The 26369-nt window shown below is 45.0% G+C and overlaps 1 protein-coding gene across 1 annotated transcript in view; it reads left to right on the top strand.

Moving 5' to 3' along the window:
• Positions 1–26369, top strand: part of CMTR1 (cap methyltransferase 1) — a 54625-nt gene that overhangs the window by 24862 nt on the left and 3394 nt on the right. The window contains exons 9-21 of the mRNA XM_070456516.1: positions 77–275; positions 1040–1158; positions 3056–3152; positions 3464–3596; positions 4265–4444; positions 19665–19721; positions 20488–20545; positions 20990–21058; positions 22042–22173; positions 23100–23222; positions 23914–24005; positions 24806–24874; positions 26156–26203. Of these exons, the coding sequence (XP_070312617.1) occupies positions 77–275; positions 1040–1158; positions 3056–3152; positions 3464–3596; positions 4265–4444; positions 19665–19721; positions 20488–20545; positions 20990–21058; positions 22042–22173; positions 23100–23222; positions 23914–24005; positions 24806–24874; positions 26156–26203 (1376 nt within the window). The remainder of the gene's footprint in view (positions 1–76; positions 276–1039; positions 1159–3055; positions 3153–3463; positions 3597–4264; positions 4445–19664; positions 19722–20487; positions 20546–20989; positions 21059–22041; positions 22174–23099; positions 23223–23913; positions 24006–24805; positions 24875–26155; positions 26204–26369) is intronic.

Raw genomic sequence — 26369 nt, 5'->3', positions numbered from 1 at the left:
CCCCTGCTTTCTCTTTCCTGCTCCCCATTGAGCCATTTTTTCCCCTTTCTCCCCTGACTTCCACTTACCTTTGCAGAAGCCACTGGTGAAGGACCGGGAAGCTGAGCTTCTGTACTTTGCTGACGTCTGTGCAGGCCCGGGTGGCTTCTCGGAGTATGTGCTGTGGAGGAAGAAGTGGCACGCGAAGGGCTTTGGAATGACTTTGAAGGGTCCTAATGACTTTAAGCTGGAAGACTTCTACTCCGCCTCCAGTGAGCTCTTCGAACCCTACTACGGTAGGGACATGGAGGAGGCCACCAGGGGCCGAGAGGGACAGGTCTTATCAGGAGGAGTTACTATCCACGTGCCGTGTTTTCTGTCCTAGGTCGCTCAGTACAGGGTTCCCAGCCCATGTCATGAAGGTCTCGGTTTCCTCTTGACAGTCCCTTTTCCCCCAGGCCTGTGGAATCCAGGTTAAATCCTCTAGTAGGCAAACTCTCAGCAGATCCATATTAATCTCTCCTTCCTTCTCTTGTGGTGACAGGAGATAATAAAACCATTTGATCTCTCTGAGAACTGGTGGGGTTATTACCAAATAACAAATCCACACTCATCCCCAGCCCTGTATGCCAGATGCTCAGCAATCCCCTAGCAGCTCCCTCCACTCTGTCTTGCTTTTTGTGGTTTGGCAGGAAACCCCAGGTCCTTTGTTAACAGAACTTATTAAGAAATTGATACTGCTTCCTAAATGTAGGTGCTTTAAACGCACGTTTGATCTTGAACATGAAGACCTTCTGTGTCAGTTGATGGCTCACGGCTGGTTGACGCCTCCTGAACTCTCCTCTACTGTAGCAGGGCCCTGTCTCTGCCTCCTGGTCCATCACTGCAGGGCAGCCTTGTATGGCGGGCCCTTCAGTGAGGTGCTCCTCACAGAGGGTCTTCTCCTGGGCCTTGAGGTCTGCCTGGTACCTGTGTTCACAGCCCTGGTGAGGTTGTGTCCTGCTGCCAGGGATGCACAGGGCAGACGAGCTAAATGTGAACCTTGTGTCCTCTCTGTCAGGTGAGGGTGGGATCGATGGAGACGGAGACATCACTCGCCCGGAGAACATCAATGCTTTTCGGAATTTCGTCCTGGATAACACCGATCACAAGGGTGTCCACTTTCTGATGGCCGATGGGGTAGGTGACCTGCTCTTCGTGGGGTGATAATGTATGTTTTTATTCTTTTTGTACATCTTTTCAGTTTGTAACTTTGTCAAGGCTGTGCTGTTGTGGGCATCTTTGCTTGGGGCAGGTGAATCTTCCCAGCTCACTTCCTCAGCGGGCCTCCGGTGAGAGTAGAGGCCTGGTGAGGGGGCACCGTGACTAAGATGAACTCAGCAGAGCTGACGGGAAGGACGTTTTCATCGTTTGTCACCAGGTGCTGCTCTTGGCAGAGGCTGCCTGTACACGGCCACTCCTAAGCCTTGGGAGCAGGAGGCAACCTGATAGGCAACCACGTAACCAAATGCAGCAGCTTCATATTAATTAAGACTCCATATTAAGACTCCACAAGAGGCTCTGTCAGTGGCTGGGCTGAAGAAGATATTCACTTTACCGATTTCTTGGGCAGCTGTCTGAGGCATAGAGGCGAGCCCTCCCCAGCTTTCTCCCCTAGTAATCTGATGCTGCCGGTAGTCTTTTTCTGGACTACCAGAAAAGTTGTGAACTACAGCTTAGTTGTAGAGAAGGGTCAGAGAATGAGGCAGTTGCTCCAGGGTCAATGGCCAGAGTTGCAGAAAGCTTCTGGAGCCCCTTGGGCAGCCTCTCAAGCAGTGGCTGTGTGGAGAGGTGAAGAAATGTTTAGAATGTCAGCGCAGGATCTGAGTGTGCCCTCAGTCCCCAAAGGTTGGTGCCTAGCAGGAGACAACAGATAGGCTTGAGTGGAGGGAGGGGCCGCTTCCGCTGAGCCTGTCGGAGTCTGATATGCTTGGGAGGCAGCCATGCAGGGCATCAACTCGAGTGGCAGACTCAAGGATTGTCCTTCTGACATAGGCAACATGGACTGGTGACCCCCGTGGGGTTTTTTGGTGTGTGTGTGTTTCCCCTCTCCCTATAAATAGCCGTGCATTTTAAGAAGCATCTGTAAATCTGGAAGACATTACTGAACATTTTTACTTCTGGAGACCAGGCTGGGGCCAGTTAAATGGAGGCCAGCCTCTTTGCTTTCCTTAATTATTGTGATAAAAATCACATACCATGAAATTTACTGTTGCAGCCATTTTTAAGTTTACAGTTCAGTTATGTTAAATATAATCATGCTTTCATGAAACAGATCTCCAAAACTTTTCCATTTTGCAAAATTGAAACGCTGTGTCCATTAAACAACAACTTGCCTCTTTTCCCGTCACAGCCCTTGGCGTCCCTCACTCCCCTGTGAGCTTGGCTCTTGGCTCCTTGCTGGGATCTCACAGGGAGGGAGACCACTCCAAGAACAGCAACATACATTCTTCATACAAACAGCCTGCCCAGAGAGGCAGCCAGCTGGAGGAAGAGGCTCCATGGTCCTGGGACAGGAGGGGGTTGGTTTGTGAGTAAATCTGTGGTCAGAAGAGAAAGAGAGATTCTTGTGATGGTCAGAGTTAGGCAGACTTTCTCCTGTCGCCAGACTGGGGCCTGTTCAGTGGTAAGCCCAGGACTGAGGGAGCCCATTTAGCCACATGTGCTCCCTGGGTCTCACTAGACTCACCAGGGCATTCAGTTTCCTGTCTTGTAGTTGCCTTGTGACTAGCGTATTTTGCCTTTGTTCTGCCGTATCCTTCCCTTGGATTCCAGCATGAGTTTTAAAATTTTCTGAACCATCTCCTTGGAGGAGCAGATTTGGTTCCATCCCCAGGAGCGATAGAGCAGGAAAACAGCACTGGCTCAGTAGGCAGGCCCGGGTCCCAGGTGCTGTCTTCACAGTGAGCCATATGACCACAGCAGAGAATCTGGAAATCAGTGGAAACACCTGAAGAAATCTCAGGGAAGATGAGGTAGGAGCACTCTGTTCAGTCCTCATCACTTTTCTGCTCTGATCCTTGTGCTCTCGTTTCAGGGCTTCTCAGTGGAGGGACAGGAGAACCTGCAGGAGATCCTCAGCAAACAGTTGCTGCTCTGTCAGTTCCTCATGGCGCTGTCTGTTGTCCGGACAGGTGACACTTTTCTGCCGTCTCCCCATCCAGGACTCACCAGAGGCCCTGTTGTACAAGAACATGTATTGGGGTTGGCTTGAAAGTTAAATAATGGTCTGCTTGTATGAGATGACATGTGGCGGAATGGGGAATTTAGGGGGGAAAGTGCTATGGAATCCCCAGAGTCCCTTCTACAACTCTTTCCCTTCTGTGGCCTGTGACTTTTAATGGGCCCAGGTATCTGGGCCCTGACTTTGTCATAGTCCCTGAGATGATCCAACCCACTTCCTGGAGTGGAAGCTGCTGACTGACAGTGTTTCCTCTTAACCTAGGAGGCCACTTCATCTGTAAAACCTTCGATCTCTTCACACCATTCAGCGTGGGGCTTATCTACCTGCTCTACTGCTGCTTTGAACGAGTATGTCTCTTTAAGCCGATTACCAGCCGTCCTGCCAACTCAGAGAGGTGAGGCTTTCCTCTCCCTTTGAATCAGACTAGTTGGCTAAATGTCAGAACAAGAAAACCTGGTGCATCTCTGGCATGAGCACTCAAGCTACGTTAAAATACCCTGATTTTAAAAAAGTGATTAGAGCCAAGAGGATTTGGATTTTCTTGGTTCTCTGATGTACCATTCAGCTTCTCCCTCCTCCATCAACCTTGTTCACCACACTTTTGTGGGCGATCCTTGGCTTGGCCCAGGAGGGTGAAGGAGACCAAGGAAGGGTTACCTGAAGGACAAATGGGCCACCAGCCAGAGTCACTGTTTGCATCCCAGGTGGGACACAGTGCCAGTGCATCTTGTGAGAGAAGATTCAGCCAATCCGAATTGCTAGGCGGCTTGTTAAAAACACAGATTTCTGGGCCCCATCCCTGGAGAGTCTGATTGCCCTTAACTTAACAGACTTCCCCAGCTGATGGTGATTCAGCCAGCCTGGCACAGGGTAATTGGAAACCACTGCCATAGAGAGTAGAAGCACAGCCCAACCTAAAAAAGGAAGGATTTGAGGTGAACTTTGCAGCACTCTGTTCTTGGTACGTAGACAGGGGTTTTGTGACTCAGCAGGGAGTTTGGGGAGGAGGAATTACGCCAGGGAAGCCGTTGCTCAGTAGAGTGACAGGGTCTCTCCTCTCAGGTATGTGGTGTGCAAGGGCCTGAAGGTGGGCATAGATGAAGTGCGGGATTACCTCTTCTCAGTCAACATTAAACTCAACCAGCTGCGGAACACTGATTCTGACGTCAACCTTGTTGTCCCCTTGGAGGTGATCAAGGGGGACCATGAATTTACTGACTACATGATACGGTCCAACGAGGGGTAAGCAGACCAATGTGTTTTTTCCTTCGTTTCTTTCTGTTGTTGTTTGCTGACATTGCTAGGGTATTAGGAAAGCCCTCGGGATAAAGAGAATGAAGGACTGAATGACTGGCTCTTGGTATCACTTTGTCCGTTTTGAAGAATTGGTCGCTGAGATCAGTCTGCTCGCTCCAGGGCTCCCTCGGACTTTGGGCACCTTGAGGACTTTCATCTTGCTCCCATGCCCTGTCACAGGGTGGCTGGTGGGAGCCTGGCTGGCATCATCCTGCCCGTGGGAGTCTGAGTATGACAGTGAAGCTAGAGGGCAGACTTGTTTTGTGTCCTTGGAGGAAGGAATAGTCTCCCTTTAATTGCTTCCATTTGTAGAAGGCCATCATAGTTTGCTGTCCCATGAAGTCCCTTAGATGGAAGCAAGAGATGGCTGGAAAACAAGTATATAACATGCTTTTGGAAGTTTCTGGAATCAAAACTTTTGCCAGACCATGAGTTTCTCAACTAGGCCATCTGAATGCTGGTTTTGTTTTTGCTTTAACCTTCATCACTTGTTTCCCCTCCTTGTTAATGGTGATCATTTAAAGTTGTGACAGTTGGCTCAGTTTTCTAAGTGGGCAAACCTCATCGGACAGTTTTCTGAGGAAACTTGGAGAGTTGTATAGTAGCAATGAATCAATAGAAGTGCTTGCTTAGGGGGCCAAACATGTACTGGAAAGGTCATTTCTAAGAGTGGAATCCCACGTCTCCCAGAGAAGGTTGAATGTATAGGTTGCCCTAGGGAAACATAGAAGGAGAGGTAGTCTTTATCCATCATCTCTCAGTACTTTAACTTTCCATTCTGTGGTACTGCTACATAAGCTCTCTCATCTTGATGTAAGAATCGGCACCAAGGTGGAGCCCGTACTAAGTTTCAGCATGTTGTAGATGAGGAAGCAGGCCCGGGACCAGAAATCAGCAAAGCCAAGGCTTTGTCACTATTCTGGACTTCTTTTTGTTGAGCCATGCTGCAGTTTCATACAGGTGTGTGTGGATGCATGGCAGAACTGGTCTTCTCAAAGCTCCCAGTTGCAGAGTGTTTAAGCAGCCTGGTAAATTGATTTGTGTCTGATATATTGGGAATGTTTTTCCCCAATATGTGGTTTGCCTATTCATTGTCTTAATGATGTCTTTTGATAAGCAGAAGTTAAAATATTTTTTAGTCCATTTTTAAATTGTAAAATACACATAACAAAGTTTATCATTTTAACTCTTCTTAAAATGTGAAATTTAGTGACATTAAATATATTCACACTGTTTTGCAACCATCACCACAATGCATTTCCAGAGCGTTTTAATCATCCAAAGCAGAAACTCTGTACCTGTGAGATAACAACTCCTATTTCCCTTATCCCCAGCCATTGGTGCCCTCTGTTATATTCTCTCTGAATTTGCTTATTGCATGTACCTCATATAAGTGCATTCATACAGTATTTGTTCTTTTGCCTCTGGCTGTTTCACTTAGCATAATGCTTTTAAGATTCATCATGTTGTAGTATGTGTCAGGATTTCATTCCTTTTTTAAGGCTAGGTAATAATCCATTATGTGTGCATACTACATTTTGTTTATCCATTCAGCTGTTGATGGACATTTGGATTTTCCTCACGTTTTAGCTATTGAGAATAACACTGCTGTGAATGTGGGTGTGAAAAGTGACTGTGTCCCTCCTTTCACTTTACCTGGGTATACATCTGGAAGTGGGGTTGCTGTACCACTTTACTTTCTGACCAGCAATGCACCAGAGTTCCAATTTCTCCACATCTTCACCAACACTTGTTATTTTTTGATTTTTTTTTCATAATAGCCATTCTAGTGGGTCTGAACTGGCTCTCATTGTAGTTTTAGTTTGCATTTCCCTAATGACTAATAATGTTGAGTATGTTTTCATATGCAAATTGGCCATTTGTATATCTTCTTTGAAGAAATATATTCAAGTCCTTTGCCCATTTTTCTTTTATTTAAAAAATTTTATTTTTTATTGAAGTATAATTGACTTACTATCATATTAGTTTTTGGTATACAGCATAATGATTTGATTTTTAAAAATTATTTGTTCATTTTTGGCTGTGCTGGGTCTTCATTGCTACACATGGGCTTTTCTCTAATTGCAGCGAGCAGAGGCTAATTGGGGTGCTCAGGCCTCTAGTTGCGGTGGCTTCTCTAGTTGTGGAGCACAGGCTCTAGGACTCTCAGGCAGCAGCTGTGGCCCACAGGCTTAGTTGTCCCAAGGCATGTGGAATCTTTCTGGACCGGGGACTGAACCTTTGTGCCCTGCATTGGCAGTTGGATTCTTAACCACTGAACTACCAGAAAGTCCAATTTGATATTTTTATACATTAGAAAATGTTCACCAAAGTCTGATTACCATCTGTCAATATAAAAAGTTATAAAGATATTATTAACTATATTCCCTGTACTGTATGTACATTACATCCTGGTGACTTACTTATTTTATAACTTGAGGTGCGTACCTCTTAATCTCCCTCTGTGATTTAACTCATACTCCCCATCCCCCTCCCCTCTGGCAACCACCAGTTTGTTCTCTATATCCAAGAATCTGTTTCTTCTGTTAATATTTGTTCATTTGTTTTATTTTTAGATTCCACATATAAGTGAAGTTGTATAGTATTTATCTTTCTTGGACTTACTTTACTTAGCATAATACTGTCTAGGTCCATTCACGTTGTTGCAGATGGCAAGATTTCATTCTTTTTTATAGCTCAGTAATGTTCCTTTGTGTATATATACTACACCTTCTTTTATTTATCTGTTGATGGACACTTAGATTGCTTCCGTATATTGGCTATTGTAAATAATACTGAAGTGAACATTGGGGTGCATATATCTTATTTTTGTCAGAAAAATAGCCAGAAATGGAATTGCTAGGTCATACGGTAATTCTGGCTTCCCTGGTATACTGCTCAGCTGGTAAAGAAACCGCATGCGGTGCGGGAGGCTCTGGTTTGATTCCTGGATTGGGAAGATCGCCTGGAGAAGGGACAGTCTGGTTTTCCACTCGGTTTTCTTGGGCTTCCCTCGTGGCTCAGACTGTAAAGAATCCACCTGCAGTGCGGGAGACCTGGATTCAACCCCTGGGTTAGGAAGACCCCCTGGAGGAGGGCATGGCCACCCACTCCAGGATTCTTGCCTGGAGAATCCCCATGGACAGAGGAGCCTGGTGGGCTGTAGTCCATAGGATCGCAAAGTCAGACACGACGGAAGCAACCAAGTACAACACAGCACGTGGTAGTTCTAGTTTTAATTTTTTGAGGAATCTTCATACTGTTTTCCATGGTAGCTGTACCAGTTTACATCCCTACCAACACTGCGTGAGAGTTCCTTTTTCTCCATGTCCTTGCCAACAGTTATTTGTTGTCTTTTTGATAATAGCTATTCTGACAGGGGGAGATGATACTGTGGTTTTGATTTGCATTTTCCTGGTTAGATTAGTGATATTGAACATCTTTTCATGTGTTTCTTGACCATCTGTATGTCTTCCACAGAAAAATATTTAAATCCTCTGCCTATTCTTTCATCAGTTTTTTTTAATTATAGTTTATTCAAGTGGTTTTTTTTTTTTTTTTTTTTTTTTTTTTTAATTTTTATTAGTTGGAGGCTAATTACATCATTACAGTAGTTTTTGTTATACATTGATATGAATTAGCCATGGATTTACATGTATTCCCCATCCCAGTCCCCCCTCCCACCTCCCTCTCCACCCGATCCCTCTGGGTCTTCCCAGTGCACCAGGCCCGAGCACTTGTCTCATGTACCCAACCTGAGCTGGTTATCCGTTTCACCCTAGATAATATACATGTTTCAATGCTGCTCTCCTGAAACATCCCACCCTCTCCTTCTCCTAATAATGAAATAAATGAGATCAAGTGTTTTTAAAATTGAAATATAGTTGACTTACAATGTTGTGTTAGTTTCTAGTGTACAGCAAAGTGATTCGGTTTTATGTGGAGAAGGAAATGGCAACCCACTCCAGCATTCTTGCTTGGAGAACCCCAGGGACGGGACCTTGGTGGGCTGCCATCTATGGGGTCGCACAGAGTCGGACACGACTGACGTGACTTAGCAGCAGCAGCATATATTATTTTTCAGATTCTTTTCCATTATTACAAGGTATTGAATATACTTTCCTGTGCTATACAGTAGGACCTTATTGCTTATCTGTTTTACATGTAGTAGTTTGTATTTGGTAATCCCGAATTCCTAATTTATCATTCTCTGCCTCTTCCCCCTTGGGTAACCATGTTTTCAATGACTGTGAGTCAATTTCTGTTAGTCTATTTTGTAAATAAGTACCTGTGCATAATTTTTTTTAGTTTCCACATCAAAGTAATATTGTGTGATATTTGTCTTTGTCCGACTTACTTCACTTAGTATAATAATCTCTAGCCCCATTCATGTTACAAATAGCATTATTTCATTCTTTTTTAAAGTTGTCTACAGAGAATCACTTGGTGTGGGAAGCCTCTCCCTTCCACATGTTTTTTTTAATAATTTAAAAAATTTATTTATTCTTGGCTGTGCTAGATCTTTGTTGTTGTGTGGGCTCTTCTTGTTGCGGTGAGGGGGGCTGCTCTTCACTGCGGTGTGTGGGCTCCTTATTGCGGTGGCTGCTCTTGTTGCAGAGCACAGGGCTCGGGCCTGCGGGGTTCCATAGTTGCACAGGCTTAGGAGCTGGGCGCATGGGCTTTGTTGCTCCACAGAATTTGGGTTCTTCCTGGACCAGGGATTGAATCCGTATCTCCTGCATTGGTAGGCAGATTCTTTACTACTGAGCCACTGGGAAGCCCTATTGCATTCTTTTTTATGACTGATATTCCATCTTCTTCATTTATCTGGGTGTTTGTTTTTTTTTTTATGTTGAGTTGTATGAGTTCTTTTTATGTTTTGTATTGTAACCCCTTATCAGATATATTGTTTGCAACTGTCTCCCTTCCATTCAGTCGGTTGCCTTTTTGTTTTGTTGGTAGTCTCCTTTGCTGTGCAAAAGCTTTTTAGCTTTTGATGTAGTACCATCTGTTTAGTTTTGTTTTTGTTTCCCTTCTCTGAGGAAATGTGTCCCCCAAAATTGCTGAGCTTGGTATCAAAGAGCATACTACCTGGGTTTTCTTCTGGAAGTTTTATGGTTTCAAGTATTACTTATTTTTAAGTCTTAAATCCATTTTGGGTTTATTTTTGTATAAGGAGTGAGAAAGTAGGCCAGTTTGATTCTTTCACATGTAGCTCTCCAGTTTTCCCAACACCGTTTATTGAAGAGGCTGTCTTTTCCCCAGTGTATATTCTTGCCTCTTCGTCATAGCTTAATTGCCCGTATTTACTAGTTTGAAATTAGGGAGCATGACACTTCCAGCTTTGTTCTTCTTCTGAAGATATTTTGGCTATTTGGGGTCTTTTATGGTTTCACACAGATTTTAGAATTATTCTAGTTCTGTAAAAAATGCCATTGGTATTTTGATAGGGTTTGCATTGACTGTAGATTGCCTTAGGTAGTATGGTCATTTTAACAATATTCTTCTGGTACCTTCCAGTATATCTTTCCATTTGTTTTTGTTATCTTCAGTTTCCTGAATGAATCAGTGTCTTATAGTTTTATGAGTACAGGTCTTTTACCTCTTGGTTTACCTCTTAAGTTTGATTTATTTGTAGGTATTTTATCTTTTTGATGCAATTGTAAATGGTATTGTTTTCTTAATTTCTCTTTCTGATAGTTTGTTTTTAGTGTATAGAAATGTAACATTTCAGTTTATTAATTTTGGTTTTTTTTTTTTTTTGGCCTCACCTCATGGCATATGGGATCTTAGTTCCCCAACCATATGTCCCCAGGAGGAGTCCCAGTGGCCTCCTGTCTCTCAGGGAGGCTCTCTAATTTAAAGATCAGCAGGTGGGTCTCACCCAGACTCCTTTCAAATTACCATCTGAGTACTGGGACTTGGGAGTATGTGAGAATTTGCAAGTGCCCCTTAAGAGTCTGCTTCCTACAGCCCTCCAGCTCTCTTGTAAGTAAGCCCTGCTGACCTTCAAAGCCAGACATCACCAGGCTCGTTTTCTTGGTGCAAAGTCCCTGGGCCGGGGAGTCTTATCCAGGGCTTGGATGCCTCAGTCCTTGGGGAGAACCCCTGCAGTTGTGGTTTTCTTTCCATTTGTGAGTTACCCACCCAGGGCTGTGGGTGTTGTGTATACCTCATCTCTGCCCCTCCTACCCATCTTATTGTAATTTCTTTTTTATATCTGGAAAATCTTTTCTGCTAGTTTTCACATGGTTCTCATGGATAGATGGTCTGTTCATTTCAGTTGCTCAGTCGTGTCCGACTCTTTGTGACCCCATGGACTGCAGCACGCCAGGCCTCTCTGTCCATCACCAACTCATGGAGTTTACTCAAACTCATGCCTATTGAGTTGGTGATGCCATCCATCTCATCCTCTGTCGTCCCCTTCTCTTCCTGCCTTCAATCTTTCCCAGTATCAGGGTCTTTTCAAATGAGTCAGCTGTTTGCATCAGGTGGACAAAGTATTGGAGTTTCAGACTCAGCATCAGTCCTTCCAGTGAATATTCAAGGTTGATTTCCTTTAGGATGGACTGGTTGGATCTCCTTGCTATCCAAGGGACTCTCAAGCAGTCTTCTCCAACACCACAGTTCAAAAGCATCAATTATTTGGCGCTCAGCCTTCTTTATAGTCTAACTCTCACATCCATACATGACTACTGCAAAAACCATAGCCTTGACTAGACAGACCTTTGTTGGCAAAGTAATGTCTCTGCTTTTTAATATGCTATCTAGGTTGGTCATAACTTTTCTTCCAAGGAGTAAGCATCTTTTAATTTCATGGCTGCAGTCACCATCTGCAGTGATTTTGGAGCCCAAAAACGTAAGTCTGCCACTGTTTCCGCTGTTTCTCCATCTATTTGCCATGAAGTAATGGGACCAGATGCCGTGATCTTTGTTTTCTGAATGTTGAGCTTTAAGCCAACTTTTTAACTCTCCTCTTTCACTTTTATCAAGAGGCTCTTTAGTTCTTCTTCAGTTTCTGCCATAAGAGTGGTGTCATCTGTATATCTTAGGTTATTGATATTTCTCCTGGCAGTCTTGATTCCAGCTTGTGCTTCTTCCAGCCCAGCGTTTCTCATGATGTTCTCTGCACAGAAGTTAAATAAGCAGGGTGACAATATACAGCCTTGATGTACTCCTTTTCCTATTTGGAACCAGTCTGTTGTTCCATGTCTAGTTTTAACTGTTGCTTCCTGACCTGCATACAGGTTTCTCAAGAGGCAGGTCAGGTGGTCTGGTATTCCCATCTTTTTCAGAATTTTCCAGTTTATTATGATCCATACAGTCAAAGGCTTTGGCATCAATAAAGCAGAAATAGATGTTTTTCTGGAACTCTCTTGCTCTTTTGATGACCCAACAGATATTGGCAATTTGATCTCTGGTTCCTCTGACTTTTCTAAAACCAGCTTGAACATCTGGAAGTTAATGGTTCACATATTGCTGAAACCTGGCTTGGAGAATTTTGAGCATTACTTTGCTCGCGTGTGAGATGAGTGCAATTGTGTGGTAGTTTGAGCATTCTTTCGGATTGCCTTTCTTAGGGATTGGAATGAAAACTGACCTTTTCCAGTCCTGTGGCCACTGCTGAGTTTTCCAAATTTGCTGGCATATTGAGTGCAGCACTTTCACAGCATCATCTTTTAGGATTTGAAATAGCTCAACTGGAATTCTGTCATCTCCACTAGCTTTGTTCATAGTGATGCTTCCTAAGGCCCACTTGACTTCACATTCCAGGATGTCTGGCTCTTGGTGAGTGATCACACCATTGTGATTATCTGGGTTGTGACGATCTTCTTTGTACAGTTCTTCTGTGTATTTTTGCCACCTCTTCTTAATGTCTTCTGCTTCTGTTAGGTCCATACCATTTCTGTCCTTTATTGTGCACACCTTTGCATGAAATGTTCCCTTGGTATCTCTAATTTTCTTGAACTAGTCTCTCCCATTCTATTATTTTCCTCTATTTGTTTGCACTGATCACTGAGGAAGGCTTTCTTATCTCTCCTGGCTATTCTTTGGAACTCTGCATTCAAATGGGTATATCTTTCCTTTTCTCCTTTGCTTTTCGCTTCTCTTTTCACAGCTATTTGTAAGACCTCCTCAGACAGCCATTGTGCTTTTTTGCATTTCTTTTTCTTGAGGATGGTCTTGCTCCCTGTCTCCTGTACAGTGTCACGAACCTCCATCCATAGTTCATCAGGCTCTCTGTCTATCAGATCTAGTCCCTTAAATCTATTTCTCACTTCTGCTGTATAATCATTAGGGATTTGATTTAGGTCATACCTGAATGGTCAAGTGGTGTTCCCTACTTTCTTCAATTTAAGTCTGAATTTGGCAATAAGGAGTTCATGATCTGAGCCACAGTCAGCTCCCAGTCTTGTTTTTGCTGACTGTATAGAGCTTCTCCATCTTTGGCTGCAAAGACTATAATCATTCTGATTTCGGTGTTGGCCATCTGGTGATGTCCATGTGTAGAGTCTTCTCTTGTGCTGTTGGAAGAGTGCGTTCTCTTGGCAAAACTCTATGAGCCTTTGCCCTGCTTCATTCTGTACTCCCAAGGCCAAATTTGCCTGTTACTCCAGGTGCTTCTTGACTTCCTTCTTTTGCATTCCAGTCCCCTATAATGAAAAGGACGTCTGTGTTGGGTGTTAGTTCTAGAAGATCTTGTAGGTCTTCATAGAACTGTTCAACTTCAGCTTCTTTAGCATTACTGGTTGGGGCATAGACTTGGATTTTGATACTGAATGGTTTGCCTTGGAAACGAACAGAGATCATCCTGTCATTTTTGAGATTGCATCCAAGTACTGCATTTCGGACTCTTGTTGACTATGATGGCTACTCCATTTCTTCTAAGGGATTCCTGCCCACAGTCGTAGATATAATGGTCATCTGAGTTAAATTCACCCATTCCAGTCCATTTTAGTTCACTGATTGCTAAAATGTCGACATACACTCTTGCCATCTCCTGTTTGACCCCTTCCGGTTTGCCTTGACTCATGGACCTGACATTCCAGGTTCCTGTGCTGTAGTTTGGTGTCCTGAGTGAGAGGGGAGCTCAGGGTCTTACTGTGCCATCTTGGACAGACCTTCCTTTGCCCATTGTTAAATTGATTTGCTTGATTTTTGTTGTTTAGTTATAGGAATTCTTAATATATTCTGGGTATTAATCCCTTAATCAGATGTATGATTTGAAAATATTTTCTTGTATTCTGTGGGGTTTTGTTTTTGTTTTTTACTGTATTGATTATGCCCTTTGCACAGAAATTTTATATTTTGATATAGTCCAGTTTATCTATTTTTTCTTTTATTGCCTGTGCTTCTGGTGTCATTCAAGAAATCCATTGCTAAATCCAGTGTCATGAAGCTTTTCTTTGTGTTTTGTTTTGAGAAAAAGAGAAGTTTTATAGTTTTATTTCTTATGTTTAGGTCTTTGATCCATTTTGAATTGATTTTTGTAGGTAATGTGAAGTGTCTAACTTTATTCTTGCATGTGGATATCGAGTTTTCCCAACATTATTTGTTGAAGCCTATCTATATGCATTTCCCATGGAATGATCTTGGCACTCCCGTTGAAAATCATTTGATCATACATGTAAGGGTTTATTTCTGAGCTCTCTATTCTGTTCCATTGGTCTTGATGCCAGTACCATACTTTTTACTGTAGTGTTGTAGTAAGTTTTTTTTAACTCAGGATATCTGAGGCCCCCAGCTTTGTTCCTCATTTGCAGTATTGTTTTGGCTATTTGGGATCCCCTGAGTTTCCGTATGATTTTTAGGATGAGTTTTTCTATTTCTGCAAAAACTGCCATTGGAGCTTTGGTAGAGTTTGCATTGAATCTGTAGATTGCTTTGGGTAGTGTTGTCATGTTAACAATATTAAGTGTTCCAATCCATGAACGCAGTATGCCCTTCCATTTATTTTTATCTCTCTTCATTTTTTTCAGCAGTGTTACACAGCTTTCAGTGTACAAGTCTTTCGTTTCTTGATTTAATTTATTCCTCAGCATTTTATTCTTCTTGATGCTATTGTAGATGGAGTAGTTAGCTTCATTTTCAGATTGTTTGTTGTTGTTATGTAGAATTTGTGACTGATTATTACAACAGTTTTTTGTGGAATCTTTAGAATTTTTTTCATAAAAGATCATGTGATCTGCAAACTGAGATAATTTTACTTCTTCCTTTTCAGTTTGATTGCCAAGAAGTTTTAAATTTTGATGCTGAAATCCAGTTTATCAATTTTTTTTTTTTCGGTGATTCTTGTTGTCTCTCTAAAAAAACTTTCACTGTACTAAAGTAATGAAAATATTCTGACTAGAATATCGGTCAGAAGTTTCATCTAGAAGTTTTATTTAGGTTCTTTAATGTCTCTCAGCAGTTTTATGGTTTTCAGTATAGAGATGTTACACATCTTTTGTTAAATTTATTTCTAAGAATTTTATGGGTATGTAAATGGTATTTAAAATTTTTCATTTTCTAATTGTTCATTACTAGTATATGGAAATACAATTGATTTTTGTATATTGACTACATATTTTGTGTGAATGCTTCATTTACTTATTAGTTCTAGTAGTTTGGTATATTCCTTAAGATTTTTTTACATATATAACCATATCTTCTGCAAATAAATAATTTTTTGCTTTCCTTTCCAATTTGAATTTCTTTTAATGTCCATTGACAGATGAATAGATAAATATATGTTCCTTTATATATATACCTAAAGGAATTAAAAAAGGATTAATAAAGGGAAATTTATAGCATTTAAATATACATATTTGTTGTCGTTGTTCAGTCACTCAGTCGTGTCGGACTCTTTGCAACCCCATGGACTGCAGCATGCCAGGCTTTCCTGTCCTTCACTATCTCCCAGAGTTTGCTCAAACTCATGTCCATTGAGTTGATGATGCCATCCAACCGTCTCACCAAAACTTCAAAAAACTACACATTTGTAGATTAATCCCCCTCATGAGCCTATACATAAAAATCTTCCCTTGGTGGCTCAGTGGTAAAGAATCTGCCTGCCAGTGGAAGAGACATGGGTTTGATCCCTGATCTGGGAAGATCCCACAAGCCATGGAGCCACTAAGCAGGTGCGCCACGCCGACGGAGCCTGTGCACTATGGCCCAGGAGCCGCCACCAGAGGGCAGTCCCCTGCTCTCCGGAGCTAGGGAGAAGCCTGCGCAGCCGCACAGACCCAGCACAGCTGAAAATTTAAAATAAGAAAGATTTTTTAAAAATTAGTAAATCAAATTCAGCAATGTATAAGAATAATGCTCATGACCAGCTGGAGTTTATCTAAAAATGCAAGATTCGTCGTATACCTTTTGAAAACCATTTTTTGTACTTCACTGTATTAAAGGAATAAAGAGGAAAAATAATAATTTTGATAGATACAGAAAGAATATTCAACAAAATTAAACATCTACTCATGATTAAAAACTAGCAAACTAGTGATAGTGATAAACTAGTCACAGGGATAAACTCCGTCAGTGTCTCATGTGTCCTTTTTCCTCTGACAGCTTTCAGGGTTTTCCGTTTATATTTTGTCAATTAATCTATGACACAGGAGGTAAGAATATACATTGGAGAAAAAACAGTCTCTGTGTCTTTGTGTCTCTGACTGTAAGTGATGCTGGGAAAAACTGGTGAGCTTCATGTAAAAGAATGAAATTAAAACATTTTCTCACTCCATATACAAAAATAAACTCAAAATGGATTAAAGACCTACATGTAAGACCAGAAACCATAAATCTAGAAGAAAACAATGGCAGAACACTCTGACATAAAGAGTAGAAATTTTAGAGGTGGAGGAATCAGGCCCTAAGGCAAAGAAAGCAAAAATAGAGAAATGAGACCTAATTAAAGTTAAAAACTTTTGCACAGCAAAGGAAACCAACAAAATGAAAAGACAGCCTACTGAATGGGAGGACATATTTGCAAATGGTAAGACTGATAAAGAGTTAATATGCAAATTATATAAATAATTCATATAACTCAACATCAATAAAAAAAAACCCAATTAAAAAATGGGCAGAAGATTCGAATAGACATTTTTCCAAGGAAGACATGTAGATGGTCAACAGGTATATGAAAAAATGCTCAACATCACTAATAATCAGAGAAATGCAGATTAAATGTGATCACCTTGCACCTGTCAGAATGACCATCGTCAAAAAGTCTACAGATAACAAATGTTACTAAGGAAGTGGAAAAAAGGAAACCCTAGTACACTGTTGATGGTACACACACACACTGAAATATTACAGTCATTAAAAACAAGAATGAAATTCTGGTATTTGCAACAATATGGATGGACCTAGAGCAGTGGATCTTAGTGAAATCAGTCAGACAGATAAGTTATCATTTATATGTGGAATCCAAAAAAATGAATAATAAAACAGAAATGGACTGATAGAAAACAAACTACTGGTTACCAGTGGGGAGAGGCAGGAGGGGAGGGGCAAGATAGGGGATTAAGAGGTACAAACTATTATGTGTAAAATATATAAGCTACAGGGATATATAGCCAGTATTTTATAATAATTTTAAATAGAGTATAATATATAAAAATTTGATTATGTTGTATACCTGCAACTAACATTGTAAATCAACTGTACTTCTATAAATTTGCTAAACAAATAATACCATTTATCTCTAATATATTTTCATTTCTAGAATTTTAGCTTTTGAAAAATATAGTTATATCTGCCAGTATTTTCCATCTTTTTAAGTATATTATACCTTTTTCACTAGGTCCTTTAACATATTTTTCAGTTATTTTTAAGGTCTTGTCTGATAATTTTAACATTTGGATCATCTCTTGGTCTTGTTCTGTTGGACTGTTTTCCCTCTTGTCAGTGGGTCACATTTTCTTGCTTTATCACGTCTTGCTTTTTAAATGAAAAAAATTGTCTCTTAAGAGCCGTGGAGGCTGAGGTAGTAAGGGTGGCTCTTAGCGCAGGTAGTCAGTTTAGTGTGTACTTGAACTAGGTCTGGACTGCGTTGTTGCTTCATTTAGAATCAGTTCAGGGAATTCCTGGTGGTCCTGTGGTTAGGACTTTAATTGAAAGGTTGCAGGTTTGGGGATCCCTGCTTGGGGAACTGAGATCCTGCAAGCTGCACATTGCAGCCAAAAAAAATCATTTCACTATGGCTTTCAGTTTTTTTGTTTTTTGTTTTTAATAATTTATTGGTTGCTCTGGGTCTTTGTTGCTGCTAGCATGCCTTCTCTAGCTGTGGTGAGAGGGGGCTACTGTTTGTTGAGGTGCTCGGGCTTCTCATTGCGGTGGCTTCTCTTGTTGCAGAACACGGGCTCTAGGCACATGGGTTTCAGTAGTTGCGACTCACAGGGTCTTGAGCTTGGGTTTGGAGGTTGTGCGCAAAGGCTTAGCTGCTCTGCGGCATGTGGGATATCCCCAGACTGGGGATCGAACCCATGTCTCCTGCATTGGCCGGCGGATTCTTATCCACTGTACCACAGGGAAGTCCTCAAATTTTTAAGGATGAGATCAGAACCTTCCTTTTGGCTGGGCTTGGGATCTGAGTGTCTGGAGGGTTTGACTCAGTTCTGCTTCACCCTAAGCCTTCATCAGGTCCATGTAACTGTACCTTAATGTTGTGGTTGAAGGGGTTCTTTTTTTTTTTGTGTGTGTGTAATAAAGTTTTATTAAAGTATAAAGGAGATAGAGAAAGCTTCTGACATAGGCATCAGAAGGGGGCAAAAGAGTACCTCTTTTGCTACCGTTAGCAATGGAGTTATATACTCTCCAATGAATCCAAAGAATGTCTGGAGGTTGCAAAGACCTCACCAGACCCACTCCCATATTTACATTTTAAGATAACAGAGTTGGCTAGAAGGTTTAATCCAAAGATTGTCCTCAGGCAGCATACATCCTTGTAAAGACCAGACCTACTCCCATAATTTATGTTCTAAGATAACAGAATTAGTCAGAGGGTTTAATCCAAAGACTGTCCTCAGGCAGGATACATTATTGTTATATAATCCTAAGGAATGTAGAGGAAAAAAAGTAAAAAAGTTTTTCCTTTCTTCCTCCTTGAATATCCCATACCTCTCTCTCCTTGGGGACCCCTAGACTTCTTATCAACCTGCCTAGGAACTGACTCCCTCATTCCCCCCTTTCCTTTTAGGAGAATTATGTTGCTCAGGGAAAAGGGGCGTCGTTCTCATTCCATAACTGCTTCAGAGCTGACAAGGGGCGTTGTCCCTAAATTGGTGAGGCAACATATTCTCCTAATCCTCATAGTGAGGATGTTTGATCCAGGGGCTCCAAGTAATAGTTGGAGGAGGCTGTGGCACTCATAGGAGCTCAGACAACTATTTGTAAATTAAAAACTTTTAGACGGTTAGAAAAACCCCATTATACAGTTATAGATGTAAGGCAAAATAGTCATTAAACGAAGTTAAGATCAAAATGAAAAGTCACATTATGTTCATAGTTACATCAGTCTATCTTAAGGTTGTTAGATGTCATCAGTTTAAGAAGAGGCATCACATGTGATTGTTGGAGGTATTTGCAGACTTGGAGAAACTCCTTTCCTTGAAGTGGAGATGTCCACCAGGAGTGCTCCGCAGACCCAGCAGTTAGACCAATTGTGGAATACAGCATAGGGTGAGCCCAGGACAGGAAGGCATTGTCTTGAGGATCAAAAGGCAGACTCAGGATTTCTGGAGTTAGCAGAAGTAGGCTCACATACATTATCAGGCCCATCTTGTCCTGAAGGATCCTGGTCGAGCCCCCAAGATGAAAGGTTGTTGCTGAACGATGAGACGTGGGATTCTTGGCCTCTGGAGGAGATGAATTCAATCCGGGGCCAGAGACGAGGCTGGATCGCTCCGAGCTTTTGTGTAATAAAGTTTTATTAAAGTATAAAGGAGATAGAGAAAGCTTCTGACATAGGCATCAGAAGGGGGCAAAAGAGTACCCCTTTTGCTAGTGTTAGCAATGGAGTTATATACTCTCCAATGAATCCTGAAGGGGTTCTTTTTTGACTTTAACCTTGTCCCCAAACATAGATAGCCACTGCTCTGGCTAAACTTCTCTATCCTCATTACTGTAGGCTGTCTTTTTTGGTAATCCTTCTGAGATAAAATCCTTTTTTTTTAAATTCCAGCCACTGCAGTCTGCAGATCAAAGCTCTGGCCAAAATCCGTGCCTTTGTGCAAGATACGTGAGTGTTGCCCTTTCCAGAATCTACCTATTTCAAGGGAAGATCTTTATGTTTTGTTCCCCACCCCCCACCCCCAACCCGAGCTCTTTACTTCATTTCTACAAACATTTAAAAATACCTACTTTTTTATCTCATACTTTACCGTATTCTGTGAAGCATGCCAAAGAAGCACATGGCATGAACCTCGGCCTCAGAGGCTTATCTGTCTTTGGACAGATAAGAGTAACCCAGGCAAAGGATACAGGAAAAGTTGTTACCAGTGCCTCAGAGAATGTAGAGGGGCGTGTGTAGAATATCTAATGTTCAGGGGGCATAAAGAGTGATCAGGTGAGGAGAGGGAGGACTGGTCACAGAACACCTCTGGTAGGGGGTGAGCAGAAGCTAACCCAGCTTTCTCGGGCATGGTGACATCCACGGGATGGACTTCATGTGGCCTGTGTCAAGGAAGGAACTGGTGTGTTCTGATGGGTAATTGGGAGAAGGGTGTTTGGGGACCCTGCCATCCAGGGTGGCCAGGAGGGTGGCTACTCCTTTCCCTTTGTGGTTGAGCAAGGAGATCATCTCAGTTTCTGTGCCCGTGCCCTCATCTCCTGGAGGCAGAGCCGTGTGAGTGTTATAAGCACCTTGGGTGACGACGGCTTAGCCTCATGTGGGCACGCACATGTTGATTCACACGACTTCCTCTCCTTGGGGTTCTGATGGGTATGCAGGAGGCACACTCCTCCTATACAGAGGTTTCAGTCATTTACTGGCTTCATTTTCCCAGGACCCTGATTGAGCCTCGGCAGGCAGAGATCCGGAAAGAGTGCCTCCAGCTCTGGGGGGTGAGTGTCCCCCCGACCCAGTTTCGCTCCAGGGCAGGAAGCTTTCGAGAAGGCTGGGACTGACCCCCAGCCAGGCCGGCTCACAGCACTCAGGAGTTGGACGTCTCAGCACTGCTGGGAGTTACCTCCTTGGCTCTTTCACTCCTGGTTCAGCCCCACAGACTGGTCAGAAAGGGCAAGGGTGGTGGGTGAACAGGCCTCAGTTTCCTGCTGGTGGCCCTGGGTAGCAGTATTGACCACAGAGAGCCCCAGAGAAAGGTAAATGGCTTTGAAGGAGTGTTACCACAAGGCCTGAAAGGGAGCTGAATTGGCCACCCCAGCCCCTCTTTCCGGCTTCCTTGGGTGCCATTTCTTCTTGCCCAGTCTGAGCCTATGTGTAGGCCCACACCCAACCTTGATCAAAAGTGCGCTTGAAAACCAAAGTTCTTTGCTGTCTTGTTTCAGATCCCGGACCAGGCTCGAGTTGCTCCTTCTTCCACAGATCCAAAATCTAAGTTCTTCGAGCTCATCCAGGTACGCTTGGTGTCTGGTAAAAATAAAGAGTTAGAGAGGCCTGGTAAAAGGTGGTATCACTGAGACCCCCAGGTGCCTGGCCTCCAGAGGGCTTGTGCAGGTACCACATGGGCTTCAGGGGTGGGCTGAGACCTCCTTCTGGTCTCAGGTGGGGACTTTTGGTGAGGGTGTTGAGTTACCACAGAGCCCACCAGGCCGCCTGAAGATTCTTGGCCTGAGATGTGTTGTGATCAGCATTCCCACTGCCCCAAGCGTGGTGCTGGCTCTTACTCCCCGGCAAGTTTAGGGTGCCATGTGCTGCAGGGGAGACACGAAGTGTGAGGTGATCTTAGGCCGGGAGCTGGTCAGAGGGTCAGGAGGGGGTGCCAGGAGAGCTCCACAGTGGAGCAGCCCAGACCTAGGCTCCCTGGTCTGTTTCTGGTGAGTGGTCTCTGGAATTCTTCTGCCCTATGTTTTCCTACCACCTGGATTCCGGCTTTTCCCTGGGCTTCATTTTAAATCTGGCCCAAATCTTGAGCTGTTGTGCAGGTCAGGGACTGGAGAATGAGGTTCAAGATGGCCTCAAAAAAACAGCATGTGTAAATTTTTCTGAAACAGGTGGAGAGATCACTTAACTGCTTTCAAATCAACTGCTTGCAAGTCTTTGCTTTCAGTTTTATTGAAGGGGAGGCTTTTATATTCTGGTGACATTTCCTTATAGCTCTGGTAAATCGATCTGTACTCAGGGACTCGGTGTTCTTTCCTTTTCCAGCCTCTTCTAATAGGTCCTAAAGGAACACTCCAAGCAGATGGAATTAGATCCCAGTTTGTTCCTGCTTAGGTAGAACAGGGGGCATGTTTCAGAGAGCAAGTGCTTCCTGTCCCCACCCGCCCGCCGCCCTCCAGCCTGCCCTAACCCTCTGCCCCCAACCTCCCAGGCACCCATACTGAGCGCCTGTGCCTTCCCCCAACCCAGCTGTGTTTTCTCTGACCCGGGGCTGCAGGGCACTGAGATTGACATCTTCAGCTATAAGCCCACGCTGCTTACTGCCAAGACCCTGGAGAAGATCCGCCCAGTGCTCGACTACCGCTGCATGGTGTCTGGCAGCGAGCAGAAGTTCCTCATCGGCCTGGGGGTAAGTCTGCAGCTGGTTCCCTCCCCAGCTTGGGTGGTGGAACCATGCTGTCTGTCTGTGGGAATCTGGACAGCCGCCTGCCACACTTGGCGTGTGTTTGTTTGGCACTGAGGAGCTGGTGCTTTGACCCCAGGGAAGGTATTTCTTGAAACTTCCCTTCCTTTCTTCCTCTGAGTTACCCATGTGTCATTCATTCTTTCACTTACTCATGTATTTGCTTGTTCACTTTGGTGCGTTGCTGAAGGGAGCACTGCCTCCTTCCTGGTGAAGTGGCGCCTCCTGGGCTAGCAGGGTGGTCAGCAGGCTTGGCCAGCTCGAGTCCTGGCAGCCGTTTCTTTGCAGCACCGCCCCCACCCCCGTCACCCCTCTCTGGCAGAGACACCACCTATCCTTACTCTGGTGCCTTTGGAGTCTAACACGAGGTGAGGGAGAGCCTCCGCAGTTTTGTGTTTGAACTGGGCAAAGTCCTCACTGCTCTCTCCTTCCACTCTGACTGGTCTTCCTGTATAGTTCTCTGTCTTCTTCTTCACTTCCTTTCTGTGTCCTCTCACATTTTCTCTTTTTCTTTCTTCACTGTCTCCGCTCTGCTCTCTGGATCCTTCACTAAACCCTCTTTGCACATACACCAAACTGGATCTTTCCTGAGGGCCACTGATCATGACCTCAGGCCTCCTGAATGGTGCCTGAGCCCGTTCCCCCCTCTCCGGTGGGATCGAGTCAGAGCACTCCTCTTCCGCCGAGGCAGCGGAGGACAACACTGTCCTGCTCGCGTATGAAGTGTCACCAGCTCCTTTCTCCAGACCTCTTCCTCTGGCATTTCCAGCCCCATCACCCTGGAGCCACCAACTGAAAGCCTTTTTGAGAACTGAGCCTCTGACCGCTCAGTCCCTCTTCTGCCTGACCTAACCTCCTCTCTCTGCCCGTAGAAGTCTCAGATCTACACGTGGGATGGCCGCCAGTCAGACCGCTGGGTCAAGCTGGACCTGAAGACAGAGCTACCCCGGGATACTCTGCTCTCTGTGGAGATTGTCCATGAGCTGAAAGGGGAGGTCAGAGGTGGTTCTGCTCACGTGTTGTGGCTCTGCCATCTAGGGAACTGAGGCACAGCTGGGCTTGGCCCTTCACCACCCCCACCTCCCACACACACACCCCAAGTTAACTGGATTATAGTGTATGTGATTGTTGACAGGGCCCAGGGCCCAACAAAGGCTTTGTAATTATTCCTCCTCCTCCAGTAGTTGCTTTAAGCCACAGTATGTTCGGGTAGGAAGGCTCACAGTCTCCTTCTGTGCAGGAAATCTTGATCATCTCTGGGTAGCAAAGGCCCTAGTCAACCTGCTGTGTAGTTTTTAGATATTGATTGTTACTGACCAAGGATCCCTTGGGAAAGAAGCAACTTGTTATTTCCCCTGAGCTTTGGGTATTACCACCATACACATAACTTTCAGAATAGTCAGTGGGAGCAGTGGGCCAGAGCGGGACACCAGCTTCTGCCAGAGCACCATGGCAGTCTCCCTGGGTCTGAGATTTAAGGGGGCTGGTCCAGCACCTCAGATCTCTCGTCTGCTCAGAAGCCTGGGCCAGTCTGGTGCTGAGCATCAACTGGGAGGGAGGTGAGGGAAATGTGTTCAGAGCACCTCCCTTCCCCCAGCTCTTTGAATGGAGGCCAGCAGGCCATGCTGGGCAGAGTGGGCCCTAGGCCAGTGCCTGGCGGGGTGGGCAGTGTCCTTGTCCTTCCAGGGGAAGGCCCAGCGGAAGATAAGTGCGATCCACATCCTTGATGTCCTCGTGCTGAATGGCAGCGACGTGCGGGAGCAGCACTTTAACCAACGGTCTGACCGGGGCCCTGGGGGACAGAAGGGGAGGTGGGCCAGGGCAGCGCTATGGCAGTGGCCTCTGTGGCTTGGCTCCTCACTCAGGTCTTGTCTGCCTAAGAACACCCTTAGTTTCCCTCTTCTACCCACTAGCTGGTTCCCAGGGCACAGTGAGAAGTTGGTGTTGGCACTTTCATTCACCAGGGCTCCACCTTGCCACCGTTTAGATCAGGAGTGATGTTTGCTTTAAGGCTGAGCAAGAGGGTGGCCTTATGGGGAGAGGGCGGGTCTTCTCCCCGAAGAATGTGTTCTGTGCTGGGTGGCCCCACCTGTCAGTTCACCGGGGTCCCACAACTCCCACTTCCGTTTGTGCACGGATGCTTAATCAGTTGTTTAAAGGGAGTTACAGAACACCCTTACACCGCCATGCCACTGACCTCTCTCCTAAGCTGGCTCATCTGAGTGGGTGCACTGTGGGATCAGTAGTTTGGGGTGAAGGAGCAGACATTTACAATAAAGATGATACTTGAAATTCTGCTGGAGGTGACTGAGCACAGCCAAAGTTACACTTGAGGAAAATCAACCAAGATGTAGTAAAATTAGAGGTCAGAATCCAGAGAGGGGGAGCTGGCCTCCCTGATGACGTTGGTGGAGAAGGGCAGGAGGGGGCCTCCAGGGGGACTCGGGTGCTGCCTCTTAGAGCAGCTTTGCTGCAGATTCAGGAGTGTCCTCCCACCGGTGCCATGAAGATGCTCTGGGGGCAGGGGTCCTGGTAGAGGTACCCTTACTTGCCTCTGAGAGACTCCATTGGATTGCAGGATTCAGCTTGCTGAGAAATTTGTGAAAGCTGTTTCTAAGCCCAGTCGGCCCGACATGAATCCCATCAGGTGAGCGTATCACCTCCCCCCCATCCTCCTTCCCCGTTGCTGCTTTCTGGCTAGTGCCCGCCCCCGTCCTCTGAGGTGGGAGAGGGCTCAGTGGAGGCCAGTCCAGGCCAGCGCTAGAGGTCAGACCACCCTGATGAGTGATGTGCTTGGGGGTCCTGGAGAGGTGCCTGCTTGCCCGAGTACCTCCCCGTCCCACCTGTCACAGCAGGCCAACCTCCACCGGAGAGATTCATTCCTTGGGGTTCAGGTGTCCTCATTTCAGATGCACATGCTACTGAGGGTGCTAACACACCTGTGAGCCACACATTCATGCTTGGGTATCATTAGCATATCAATCCTGGCCTTTTCATTTTCTTCGGGTAGGAAAAGGGTCCTGAGGGAATGGGAGTTTTTGAACGTGATAAAGAGAAGGGTTGTCTGAGGTAATGGGTTCCTTGGTGCATGGAAAGAAGGCCACGGTTTGTTGCCATGTGAGGTGATATGAAAGGCCCAGGCCCCGTGGGAGGTGAGGAGGATAAGCACAGTCAGCAGACGGACGGAGAAGAGACTTTTCCAGTCTGGGCCGAGGTCTGATGTTATGATCTTTGGGGCTTCGTGTGTCTAGAGACTGAAAAAATAATTTTCACTATTCTTTTTAATACAAATTTACTTAGAATTAAATCCAGTAGTAAGAATACACTTTATAGAAGTCTTCTGAAAGTGTTAAAAAAGTAATTTCTTCTCATGCTTTAAAATGTCCTGTCTGCCAGGTCCCGAGAAGCTGCTTCAGGGACCCTGCCTCTGTTGTGTGGGGTCTGGTTGCTCAGTCTCTGGGCAGCCTACCCAGTAGTGGCTCAAAGGCGTGCTCAGCGGCGTCCAGGGCTTGGGGGCTGGGTAGGGGGTCTCCTCACCCGAGGTGGAAGTAGGCCTGTTAGGACGATTTGGAAGTAACTGTTACCCGAAGGCCTAAAATTCATGTAGACAGACATGGACAAGGGCCTGGCCCTTAGTGTCCTGGCCTCTAGTGATGGCCACGTGGGGCCGGAACACTGACGGGACGTCGCCGCCAGACCTTCCTCTCCCTCCCTCCCCTCCTCCCCAGCCCGGGCTCTGCTCCCCAGTTGCCCTGGGCCAGGCTCAGCTGTGAGCCTTAGGGCTTGTCTGTGGGCGCAGTGCCAGGCTGGGTCCTTGTTCGTGGTGGCCTGGGTGGTGCGGGGCCTGCAGGCGCAGCCTCCTGCCTCCCCTTGCTGCCCAGACAGGTGCCCCGGGAAGCCCTCGTCATCTCTGCGCCTCTCCCCACAGGGTGAAGGAGGTATACCGGCTGGAGGAGATGGAGAAGATTTTTGTTAGGTGAGTCTGAGAGGAGTTGGGGTGGGGCGCGTGGCAGCGTCCAGGCCTCCTCCTCTGCCTTTCTGTAAGATGGGTTGGGGGCGCAGTGCCGAGTGGCCCCCATGGCCCCTCTAACCCCCGCCTCCTTTGTCTGCATGGCAGCCAGAGGTCCCCGGCTGAGCTGATT

The sequence above is a fragment of the Odocoileus virginianus genome, chromosome 27 (assembly GCF_023699985.2).
Source record: "Odocoileus virginianus isolate 20LAN1187 ecotype Illinois chromosome 27, Ovbor_1.2, whole genome shotgun sequence".
Lineage (NCBI taxonomy): Eukaryota > Metazoa > Chordata > Mammalia > Artiodactyla > Cervidae > Odocoileus > Odocoileus virginianus.
The sequence above is the reverse complement of the archived record's forward strand: the minus strand, read 5'-3'. Positions and strand labels throughout refer to the sequence as shown.